Below are 11,689 nucleotides of genomic sequence, written 5' to 3'. Positions count from 1 at the left end.
GCGAAAGAAAAAAACACAGGTACATGTCACTAGCACAAGAAGAGAAACAGATCGATTTTCAAGAGACTAGATGATATTCTTCGATGGTTAGTTGCCATAGTTAGATCTCAGAAACAAGTGCTCACACAACAATATAAGACTCAAAATAGCATCTTATGCCAACTTTCTTCAGAGATAATATACTTAATTGCGAAGAAGTTGCTTTTGTTTGATTATTGGAGCTTGCGAGCCGCATGTAAGATGTTTGAAGCTGCATTCCTCCCAGAACCTGAGTGGAGAACTCCATTATTCATCTACTTTAAGGAGAATGTTGGATCATATGAAGTGAAAGATCCATTTCAGAATATTTCATGCTCTGGAACCCTTTGGGCTCAGCGTGTTCCTTACTTGCATACCATCATGGCTTCTACCAAGAACGGATGGCTACTTGCAATATCCATCTATGAAAAGTTGTAATCTGTTAATCTCTTCACAGATATGCGCATCTATATCACACCTCACTACGAGCATAGTATATGATGTTTTTTTACTTATTGGACTCTCTAAACACCCAACTTCTCATGACTGTAACTGTAAAATATTGTCTTTAAACTTCTGTTGGTCATGAGCAGTGCAACAGCATTGCAGAGATACTTTGACCATTACCTAGAGTTCAGGAAGAAAATTACTAACCTATCCATGAATCATCTAATTCCTTCAAAACCTAGCTAAATTACTAATCACTTGGTTTTGTGAAGTTCCGCGAGCATCAGTTGCCACCTTCACTTATGATCTATAGACCATACACCATCAAAATGCTGATAAGCACCAGTCTCCAACATATCAGTGTCATTTGTTCAGTTTATGACGAAATGAATACAAACATTGGATACGCTTAGATTAAAATTTCCTTTATTGAACAGATTTGCATGTGCAAACATTTTGAACCTTCCTTTAGTTTATGTATATCTTTATACCATTCTTATAGTAAAATACAATGTACAGCTTTTCAGTTTTACAACACTAATGTACATGTAACATGCCTATGTATGCAGGTTGTACAATTGTACATTTGACTTGATATAAGTTGCATCATGTCCAAATGAATATGGCACAAGTTAGAGTTAAACATTTCCCAGTCGAGGACGCTTTTGTAGCTGCTTTGGACTTGCTACAGATGCACTGCGTTTCTTCAATGATGTAAAAGCATCAGCAGACTTTCTTCTCTTACTTATCTGCTTCTCCAACTCCTTGATGCGTTGTAGAAGGATGCCCGGTGGGAATTTTGACTGAAGCTTAAAAGTTGCAATGCATGTAGTTACTTCTCGAAGAATGTCCAATTCCTGCAAATCGGCTTGGATCTACAAAAACAAAGCCCAACAGTGTGATGAATCGACGCATCAGTGAAACTGATCAGAACACATGTTTTTCAATTGAAAGTGATTTTACTGTAAATTACTTTTCCTTTATTCTACTCCTTGCAGAAAAAGTTCAGAGAAATGGAAAAACGGAATTGAAGAATAAGGAATACCTTTGATTTAAGATTTCCATCATTGCATTTCTCATTCACCCTTTTCATTGACAGGTGCAAATGAGATTCTAGCAGAGGCACTGGCAGGAACTTACATTCGAGCTTAAAAACACAAATGTACTTAACTGCCAAAAGCAGCTTCTTTCCTTCAATAAGAGATTTGACAACACCTGCTCAATGCCAAGAGAAAAAAAAAAAACAGGTACAATAATCAGATAATGTAACAATATGTCTAAAGAGCAACTAGAACCATTGATGTACACTCGGATGATAGTTGAATCGGGCATATAAGCCAAACTGGAGACAACACGATACCATGGAATTTTAGAGAAAAATAATGAAAGAAACATTCTCAATAACTCTTAACAGCAGAGATTGTGAAGATCAAAGGGGTATATTAGCAAGTTTTTTTTAGGAGCGAGCTGGATGAGCATACCAGGAATCTTCTCTAAAAGTCCCAATGCACCGCATAATGATGCTTGCTTCTCATGCTGGTAAACCTCACCCCCACCATACAAACAACCAAGAAGGGAGAGAAGCTCATCTGCATTATAGCGACCTGCTAACTTGAACGCAGCTAAAAACTGCAAAAATTCAAAAATATCTGCAGGAGTTGTATAACCCTTCAACCAATCCTTCATAGAATCAGCAAAATATATCGCGTCATCTTCCACATCATGTCTGATTGGAGCTGATAACTTCCTAAACTGCTCCAAGAGAAAGGTGCAACTGCTTTGGTTCTTGACAAGTTCGCCTTTATCTGAGTATTTTGGTGGAAACTTTGGCAGACATCAAGAACAAGCTTTCCAGGATTAGGTGCAAATCTGATAGCATCCAATACCTTCTCTTGCAAAATGCTTTGTTCCTTAAAATGCTTGATTAAATATGATCGCACACCATCAGCATCCATGTGTTTGCACAATGAGTGAATATCATGACCGATTTTCGATGAGGATGAATCCACTGCACATGTTACATGAGCAATATCTGAATCACCAATTTAAACATGTAACACTAAAAGAAGGGAAAACAAGAAGTCAATGAGATTAACTGGAGATGCTTCAAGTCGAAATCGACACTCAACATATTAACAAGCAGGATGTTCAGAGACCATGAAGGAATTATTGATGAATCTCATAGATTAAAAATCATAAAGAGACCCTCCAAACATGATAATAATGGTACGAGGAACATTTATTAAGATACACTACTATATATAGTACTAAAGTAAAAGCCACTATAATTGATTTTCCCTCCTAAATATATTCGTTCAATAAATTATTGCATTGGAGTTCTAAGTATAGGTTTTAGTCCTAAAGTTTGCATTCAAATTTAATTTATAATCAGTACCAAGTATACAAATAGTTACAATTTATAATACTAGTACTGTAGTACATTAATTGGAAAACCAAGCAAATCTCAGGTATTAGCTACTAGCTAGTCATCTATGAATACAAGATCCACATAAACATGTTTCATCTATTATACTAAAAATGTAACAAATCTATCAAAGGAAGAAATTACCAATCTATCACCTTATCTGTTAAAGAAATATTATAAGAGACCTCATATCATATCATTAGTATCAAAAAATCATGCAAAAAGAAAGAACTTTCTCCACAGCTTTCATAATTTTCTAAGAGACATCAAATCAAATGAAAATGAATTTGTCCTCAGATAATTTTCTTGCATAGCATTATTTCAGCCATTCCATAGGAATTATTGTATAACTTTCAGAAAGTGTGTGTTTAATTTCATACAAATCATAGTTGGTGAATGAAAGTTTTTATCTCAATAACAAATACTAGTTATTCTCACCATTTTGTTTCTTTATAGATTCTTGATCTCGACAACGAGAAAGCATCAGATTCCATCACTTCTCTTCTCCCGTTGATAATATTCATTCATTTGCTTCTCCTTCAACATCATCTTCTTGCTGAGTAGTGACAAAGCTTCGCGGAGCTTACTAATTTCCTGCTCTTTAATCTCCATTGCTTTCTTCATTTTATTCTCCTTTAAATCAACCACATTGTATAACTCTTCCTTCCTCAACTCCAACACTTTCTTTCCTTCTCCAACACTAAAAAAGTTTACTCAATTCACCACCTTTCAACTCCAAATTATTAGCAAACTCTTTCAATATTTTCTCACTACAATCCATAGCTTCCGAAACCGCCTTCGATTCCTTTTCTTTCTCCCCCACCATCCTCTGCCTCTCCATCACCGCCTTTATCCGATCCTTCACTTGCTTCTCTCTTATCTCCACTCTTTTAATCCTCAAACTCAATGATTTCTCCTCAAACTCCAACTTTTTCTGCCACAATTCAACCTCTTTCTGATAATTCTCAATTTGATTCTTGATTAAAGTAAGTTCTCTCTCCTTTGACTCCAACTCCCTGACTCGATTCTCCAACGAATAATGAACCGTTTCAAAGGAATTCAGCAAATTCCGCCATTGTTCATTGAGTGCGACGATTGATTGGGAGTGAGATTGGAAATCTTTAATGATTGCGCCATTTTTGTGAATTAAATTAATGGCGACTGTAAGATTCTTTGAAGTTAACTCCGAAACAGACATGGTTAATTGAAATTAACACAATAATCACATTTGAAACCGTAGAAATCGCAAAAAAGATTCCAAGAAATATATACCCTGAAAGTCTGCAAAGAAACAGAGGTTGGTTAATTAGCAAAGGAAGAAGACGAGAAATTGGAAATTAACTAAGGACGATACTTGAATAATGAGGGGATCATCATACGAATTGGAATTTTTTGTTTTCATTTCTTTTATAGACGGTGTTTGGCGGGGATCCCTCTACAGTCTACAAGACGATAGTTTGGTAGATGTAATATTAAAAAGAAAATTAGCTTAATAGTGACTACTGACTAGGCCTGTTTTCCTCAATTTATTTTCAGTTCAGTTCAGCTGAGTTCAATTTAGTTCAGCTCCATTTTTTTAATAGAGATTTTGTTAAATATTATTATTATGTTGGTCTAATTTATTACTCTTATTATTATTATTATTTATTTTTATATCATTATTATTAAGTATTATTATTATTTCTACATATTATTTTGTTTATCATAGCTTTACTCATTATTATAACTATTATTATTAGAAGGAAATGGTTTAGGTCAAAAGCACATATAAACACACGTTTTTAGCCCATAAACCAATCCAATCGCGTCAAAACGGTTTATGATGCAATTTTGTGCGGTCCGGCCCAATCATCATTTTTATTACTAAATATTATTTTATTATTAAATCTAATCATTAAAATAGTAATATTAATTTTCTTCTTATAGAGTATATTATTGTCATTATATAATCATCATCAAGTATTAATATATTAATACAAATAATATAAAATAATTATTATTAATTATCATTAATTATTATTATTAATTTATGATTATTAATATTATTTATTCATAACTATCATTTAAAAATATCCAAAATACTATTATTCACTAGTAGAATAAACGCTATTTGCTGCGGTGATATTGCTGCGGTTTTACCTATATGCAGAAATATAAGACGCAAAAAGAAAAAAAAATAGAAATTGACAATATTGCTGCGGTTCCCAACTAAACCGCAGCAACATATGTTAACAAGACTTTTTTCAAATTTAATTGACTACTTTGACCAGCAATATTGCTGCGGTTTTTAAAGATAACCGCAGCAATACATTAAAATATTAATATTTTAATGTATTGTTGCGGTTTCTATAAAAAAACCGCAGCAATATAATGCCCAATATTATAGGGCTGCGCTGAAAATGGCATGTAGGGCTGCGCTTTTTGAGGGCAGCTTTTTCCATCGCAGCCCTTCAGTATTCAAGTAGGGCTGCGCTAGAGAAGCGCAGCCCTTCACAACGAAGGGCTGCGCTTTTTTCAAAAAAGCGCAGCCCTTCCCAGATGGAAGGGCTGTGCCTTTTTGAAAAAAGCGCAGCCCTTCTAAGCTAGAAGGGCTGCGCCTCCTTCACAAGCGCAACCCTTCTAAGTTTAGAAGGGCAGCCCTTCTAGCAAGAAGGGTTGCGCTAGTGAAGGACTAGCGCAGCCCTTCTTGCTAGAAGGGCTGCACTAGTTTAAACTAGCGCAGCCCTTCACTTTATAAATTTTTTTTTTTTTTTGGCTTGCACACAGCCTGCACATACCAGCAGCACAGCCTGCACCCACACACCAGCCCCACCCCCACCCATAACCTCCCTTGGACAAGAAAAAAAAATGCAAATTGCAATACGATAATATATGACAAGTGGAGAAAGGTAATAATTAACTTCAAATATATTAAAATAATGTAAAAAGTGTACATAGGATGATAGAAACTAGCTAGTACATTGTTGGAGCGAAAATCTCATCCTATGCAATCATCGGTAATGTGGGACGCCAACTTATCCCGAACTTCGTCAATTTCTTCTTTGGTGAAGTTCCTCAAACGTGGTATGGAACTAGCATAAACCTTGCAAAACAACCAAGGAATAAACATATACAAAAAGTCAATCATTTTACCGTAGTTAGTACTTCTAAAAATGACATATATCTTCCCGAAATGGAATCAAAATCAAATGCAAGCCTAAAAGTCTACACACTAGTTATAATATATCTCATATAATCATGTTCAAAGAGAATTTGAGGTTAAATCACTTCATAACTACATTTTGGGAGCGAAAAGGCCAAAATAGGCCAAAATAGGCCGGAAATGGCATTTTCGTTCCCGAAATGCAACCAAGAACAAATTAAAGCCTAAGAAATCTACATACTAGTTATAATATGCCTCATATAATCATGTTCAAAGAGAATTTGGGGTTAAATCACTTCATAAGTACATTTTGGGAGCGAAAAGGCCAAAATAGGCCAAAATAGGCCGGAAATGGCCTTTTCTTCCCGAAATGCAACCAACAAGAAATTAAAGCCTAAGAATCTACATACTAGTTATAATATGCCTCATATAATCATGTTCAAAGAGAATTTGGGTTAAATCACTTCATAAGTACATTTTGGGAGCGAAAAGGCCAAAATAGGCCAAAATAGGCCGGAAATGGCCTTTTCGTTCCCGAAATGCAACCAACAAGAAATTAAAGCCTAAGAATCTACATACTAGTTATAATATGCCTCATATAATCATGTTCAAAGAGAATTTGAGGTTAAATCACTTCATAACTACATTTTGGGAGCGAAAAGCCAAAATAGGCCAAAATAGGCCGGAATTGGCCTTTTCGTTCCGAAATGCAACCAACAACAAATTAAAGCCTAAGAATCTACATACTAGTTATAATATGCCTCATATAATCATGTTCAAAGAGAATTTGAGGTTAAATCACATCATAACTACATTTTGGGAGCGAAAAGGCTAAAATAGGCCGGAAATACAACAACAACAATTGGAAACCTAAAAGTTACATACCTTTCGAAGATCAACAACATCTTTGCAATAGTTGACGATATCGAGCATGAACCTCATGACGTAATACCCACACGCAAGTCCACCTTCTTGTACCGGACACTAAAATTCACCAAAGATGCAATAAATGACATGTTATATGTGTATTATGTGTTTGTATAAAAGGATGCAAAAAATATTACATGTTACCTCGACTAAATACCAAACAGGAGCTTTTCCTTGTCGAAGTCCAGATGAAGTAATCTTCTTCATCACACTACATCAATACACATTATTATAAGATTAGATGTACATTTAATATTTAATAAGCTAAGTGTGCATATATAGTTTCGATTAGGCTACCTATTTAACAATGATTTGACTAGTAAGGACCGTATTGTTCCTTTACGCAAAGAATCAAAGTGGTAGACTTCGTTACTTGACACACATATTGCAATGAGTGTCCAATGGTTCCTACAACAATAAAAATAATGTTATTGTTATCGTAGAACAACTAATAGGTCAATTTAATTAATTAAAAAGTCAGTTTAAGAAGCATACGATTCAATGTAAGGAAGAAGAACGATCTTATATCCAAGACGAGAACATGCGTTCAAAGAATCCTTGAGATATACTTTCACCTCTTTTTCGTTTTGTAGCAACTGTCATCTCGTACAAAGCTTGGACATAACCAACCAAAGATTGGCTGACTAGATCGCCTCACATCATTGTATAATAGCCTGAGAATTCATATTGATAAAAATAAAACTTACTTATTATGGAAGTTATTATTAGTTGGATTGAATACTACTTAATTAATAAAGTATTACCTCATGAATGTTTGTATCATGGAAACATTCAACTCTTCCCCAAGTAAGAATTCTTTAATATCAACCTTAGAAATGAAGGTCGATGTTTCCTCATCAATGTAGTGGAATTGGTGGTGCGACAACTTAATCTCAATCATTGCTTCATCGGCTGCATCGCTAATGCACTCATGTAGCCAGAAGCACGGTTTAGTAAGGCGTTGCACCACCTCCATATCCGTAATGAGTGGATACTTTGCCGAAGAATTCGTTCCCACTTGGGCACGTCGGCCTCCCTGAGGTGAAGCTACCTTCTTTCCCTTCCTGTCGGCCTTCCCCGAACCCTAGTAATTAGTTAAATTAAAAGATATTACTGACAATCATATATAGGAACTATAAAAGAAAACTATGTATATAACTTATGTTAGAGATTGTACCTGATCTGAAACCGCACCAATGCACGCGGCCATAGAATATAACTGCCAATGGAATCAGACAATAACTGTAGACCAACTGCTGCATTCGGCAGCGGAAGAGGAAATGCTTCGAAACCGGGCACAATGTCTGAAACGCTGACCACATAGTGAATATCAGCTACTGGCTGGTTGTGCAATAGTGGCCGGTCCCTAGGGGGCTGTACAGATCCATAAGCCACGATAATGAATCTACCATGACCATCTCCTTGATTACATAGCTCACATGGTGTCTCTTCCTTTAAAAAAAAACTCTATTCAAGGTTAGTCTATGAAACAACATATTTAAGAACAATAGTTGTGATATTAAACAATTACCGTAACTCCGGTTGTGGACGAGGACTGCGTAGGAACAGGCTGCATAGGAACATTGCCCTGCGTGAAAGCACCAAAAGTCGGTAAGCCCATCTGCGCCAAAATGGCGTTGAAATTCTGAGTCATCTCCGCTCTGAGCTCCTCCCGAAGTTCGGCTTTCATAGCCTCCACATCTATGGAAGGTGATGAATTGACACTGGAGGTAGTGGATCTGGACGTAGAGGTGTATTGATCACCATACACCTTTCTCACCCCGAGGCGGACACCTCCTACGCCCCTCACACGTCCATACTGGTCCCGTCCTAGAGTCTCGTGTAAGGCATCAACTTGTCCTCTAGGAGTGAACTCACCAGCTGCCTCCTTTTCCTTCAAGCCAATCTGCATAAATGATAAGAGAGAAATACTCGTGAGCGCAGAAGTTATATTATTATGTAAACCTTATCAATAACTTATAATATGTACTTACAATGGCATTAGCTATCTGTTTTGTTCCGGGATCAGGTATGACTCTCTGTCCCTTTGCATCAACCCCATGCATGGAACACCACCAATCGAGCACTCTATCTGGTTGCCGCTGTGCAACTGTCGTCGTAGAGCTAGTGCCCGATGTCGTGGTCGACGCAATCGTGGGGTAATGGTCATACATCCACGATTCTCTCGCCTGACCATACGACTGAGCACCCAGATGGTGATAGTGCTTCCTAGATTTTGCATTCGCGCTATTTTTCTCACGAATTGCCTGAAACACACAAATATAAACAAAGGTTAGATATGGTGTTATATAATATTGGATCTGAAGTATTAAATCTTAGCTAGTAAAAAATTCTTACAACAACTTCTGGGGTAGTTGTTTTTTGTGCAACAAATGCATGCCACTGCTCAGCTGTGATATGCCTCCATATCTGATATGGAAGCTTGGAGGGATCCTCGAATGATGTGTCATGTGAAGCCTCAGAAGAAGGTGTTGCTTCCCCGTCGTAGATTTTCTTCTTCTTTGTTCCCCCGACTTTTCTCCGCTTCGTGATCCACCCCGACACTAGCTTGGCCTTGAAGTCTCGGAACCTTTGGGCAACTGCGGATAGAAACAAATTCTTCTTCGCTTCATCATTTGGAATATGGAATTGATTCTACAAAGAACGCATTTCACAAATTAGTCAATATTACATAGTATATTTAACTAAAGTGTTAAAATTCTAAATAATTATACGCGAATCTTACCATAGTATCTTCCCAAATCATCTTCTTCAAAGACTCGGGGACCTCTTTCCATGAGTGGAGAATGGAGAGCTTATGCATGCAAATCCCAATTTGCATGGCATACTTTTGACGCCATTTTCCACAAGGTTGCCCCAATTGATCGTACTCCAAAGTCATTAGGGTGGGTTTCCCTAGTGACTTTGTAGGTCCCCTTCCTTTCCTCTTTTTCGTCTGCAAGTTCTTACTTGCAATTGACGTTTGTATACCTTTTTCTTCACGGCGAGCCATAACCATTTGCCGTTGTTCCTTTTTGTGATCGAAACACTCATCCTCGGTAGTGTGTTCCGCACTCGTATCCGTATGCACATCCTCCATGTCCCTGAAATGGTAAAAAAACATACGAATTAATTAAAAAAAAATAGGCAAATTAAAAATGTAACTAGTATGTAGAAGGGGGGGGGGAGTGGGGGGGGGGGGGAAGGGGGGAAGGTGCTGCAGTGAGGGGGCAGGGGGGGAAGGGGGGGCAGGGGGGAAGGGGGGTAGTGGGGGAAGGGGGGCAGTGGGGGGAAGGGGGTGCAGGGGGCAGGGGGGGAAGGGGAGGGGGGCAGGGGGGGAAGGGTGCAGGGGGGGCTGCAGGGGGGGAAGGGGGGTCTGCGGGGGGCAGTGGGGGAAGGGGGGGCAGTGGGGGGAGGGGGGGCAGTGGGGGAGGGGGGGGGGGTCTGCGGGGGGGGGGGGGCAGGGGGGGGGGGGGGAGGGGGGGAGTGGGGGGGAAGGGGGTGCAGGGGGGCGCAGGGGGGCAGGGTGGGGAAGGGGGCAGTGGGGGGGCAGTGGGAGGAAGGGGGCAGGGGGGGAAGGGGGCAGGGGGAAGGGGGCGAGTGGGGGGGAAGGGGGGGTCTGCAGGGGGGCTGAGGGGGGTCTGCAGGGCAGGAGGGGGGCAGTGGGGGGGGGGGGAAGGGGGGGGGGGGTGGCGCAAGAGGGGGGGTGGGGGGGGGGGGGGTAGGGGTGTGCACGGGGAGCGAAAAGGCCAAATAGGCCAAATAGGCCGGAAATGGCCTTTTCGTTCCCAAATGCAACCAACAAGAAATTAAAGCCTAAAAATCTACATACTAGTTACATTATACATCATATAATCATGTTCAAAGAAAATTGGGTTAAATCACTTCATAAGTACATTTTGGGAGCGAAAAGGCCAAAATAGGCCAAATAGGCGGAAATGGCCTTTTCGTTCCCGAAATGCAACCAACAAGAAATTAAAGCTAAAAATCTACATACTAGTTACATTATACATCATATAATCATGTTCAAAGAAACTTGGGGTTAAATCACTTCATAAGTACATTTTGGGAGCGAAAAGGCCAAAATAGGTCGAAATTGGCCTTTTCGTTCCCGAAATGCAACCAACAAGAAATTAAAGCCTAAAAATCTACATACTAGTTACATTATACATCATATAATCATGTTCAAAGAAAACTTGGGGTTAAATCACTTCATAAGTACATTTTGGGAGCGAAAAGGCCAAAATAGGCCGGAAATGGCCTTTTCGTTCCCAAAATGCAACCAACAAGAAATTAAAGCCTAAAAATCTACATACTAGTTACATTATACATCATATAATCATGTTCAAAGAAATTTGGGGTTAAAATCACTTCATAAGTACATTTTGGGAGCGAAAAGGCCAAAATAGGCCGGAAATGGCCTTTTCGTTCCCAAAATGCAACCAACAAGAAATTAAGCCTAAAAATTGGAGAATTACACACACCTGAGTTTATGTCTCATGATTTATTGAGCTTCCGCCTTTTCTTAGGATCCTCAAGTACATGTATCCCTTCCGTGTGATCTACACGCATATAATTCTCCGACATATTTACATCATCTTCCACACGAATTTCAGGATATGAAGGGGGGAGGCCTCAAATGTCATATTCTTCCTCATTATCAACATCACCAATACCGAGGATACTCCTTTTAACAGGTACAACAATTGACCACTTATGATCAGCAGGAT

General features: G+C 38.8%; 2 protein-coding genes across 3 annotated transcripts; both read right to left on the bottom strand.

The window, feature by feature from the left end:
* Positions 1-977: 977 nt before the first annotated feature.
* Positions 978-2,266, bottom strand: LOC104891091 (uncharacterized). Its single transcript, XM_057393782.1, has 2 exons — positions 1,511-2,266; positions 978-1,340 (listed from the first exon to the last, which is right to left on the bottom strand). Exons 1-2 carry the CDS (start codon positions 1,556-1,558, stop codon positions 1,104-1,106), a joined length of 285 nt encoding a protein of 94 aa, XP_057249765.1. The 5' UTR covers positions 1,559-2,266; the 3' UTR covers positions 978-1,103.
* Positions 2,267-8,520: 6,254 nt separating this feature from the next.
* On the bottom strand, positions 8,521-11,517 carry LOC130590996 (uncharacterized). Of its 2 annotated transcripts, XM_057393781.1 has the most exons (4): positions 11,444-11,517; positions 9,706-10,063; positions 8,954-9,614; positions 8,521-8,865 (listed from the first exon to the last, which is right to left on the bottom strand). In XM_057393781.1, the coding sequence occupies exons 1-3, from the start codon at positions 11,458-11,460 to the stop codon at positions 9,300-9,302; spliced, it is 690 nt and encodes a 229-aa protein (XP_057249764.1). In that variant the 5' UTR covers positions 11,461-11,517; the 3' UTR covers positions 8,521-8,865; positions 8,954-9,299. The 2 variants fall into 2 exon arrangements, with proteins under 2 accessions (XP_057249764.1, XP_057249763.1); XM_057393780.1 differs by lacking the exon at positions 11,444-11,517 and having other exon boundaries at positions 9,706-10,133.
* Between the last annotated feature and the right edge of the window lie 172 nt (positions 11,518-11,689).

This window comes from Beta vulgaris, chromosome 4 (genome assembly GCF_026745355.1).
Source record: "Beta vulgaris subsp. vulgaris cultivar EL10 chromosome 4, EL10.2, whole genome shotgun sequence".
Taxonomy (NCBI): Eukaryota; Viridiplantae; Streptophyta; class Magnoliopsida; order Caryophyllales; family Amaranthaceae; genus Beta; species Beta vulgaris.
Note: the sequence above shows the minus strand (reverse complement) of the source record. Positions and strands in the feature narration are given on the sequence as shown.

What these genes read in the sequence shown, in the direction of transcription:
- LOC130590996 (XM_057393780.1), bottom strand. Translation starts at nt 10,083, where the DNA reads ATGTTTTTTTACCATTTCAGGGACATGGAGGATGTGCATACGGATACG. An exon ending in TGATTTGGGAAGATACTATG is followed by an intron (nt 9,615 to 9,705) that starts GTAAGATTCGCG and finishes CGTTCTTTGTAG; the next exon opens with AATCAATTCCATATTCCAAA.
- LOC104891091 (XM_057393782.1), bottom strand. Translation starts at nt 1,558, where the DNA reads ATGAAAAGGGTGAATGAGAAATGCAATGATGGAAATCTTAAATCAAAG. An exon ending in ATGGAAATCTTAAATCAAAG is followed by an intron (nt 1,341 to 1,510) that starts GTATTCCTTATT and finishes TTGTTTTTGTAG; the next exon opens with ATCCAAGCCGATTTGCAGGA.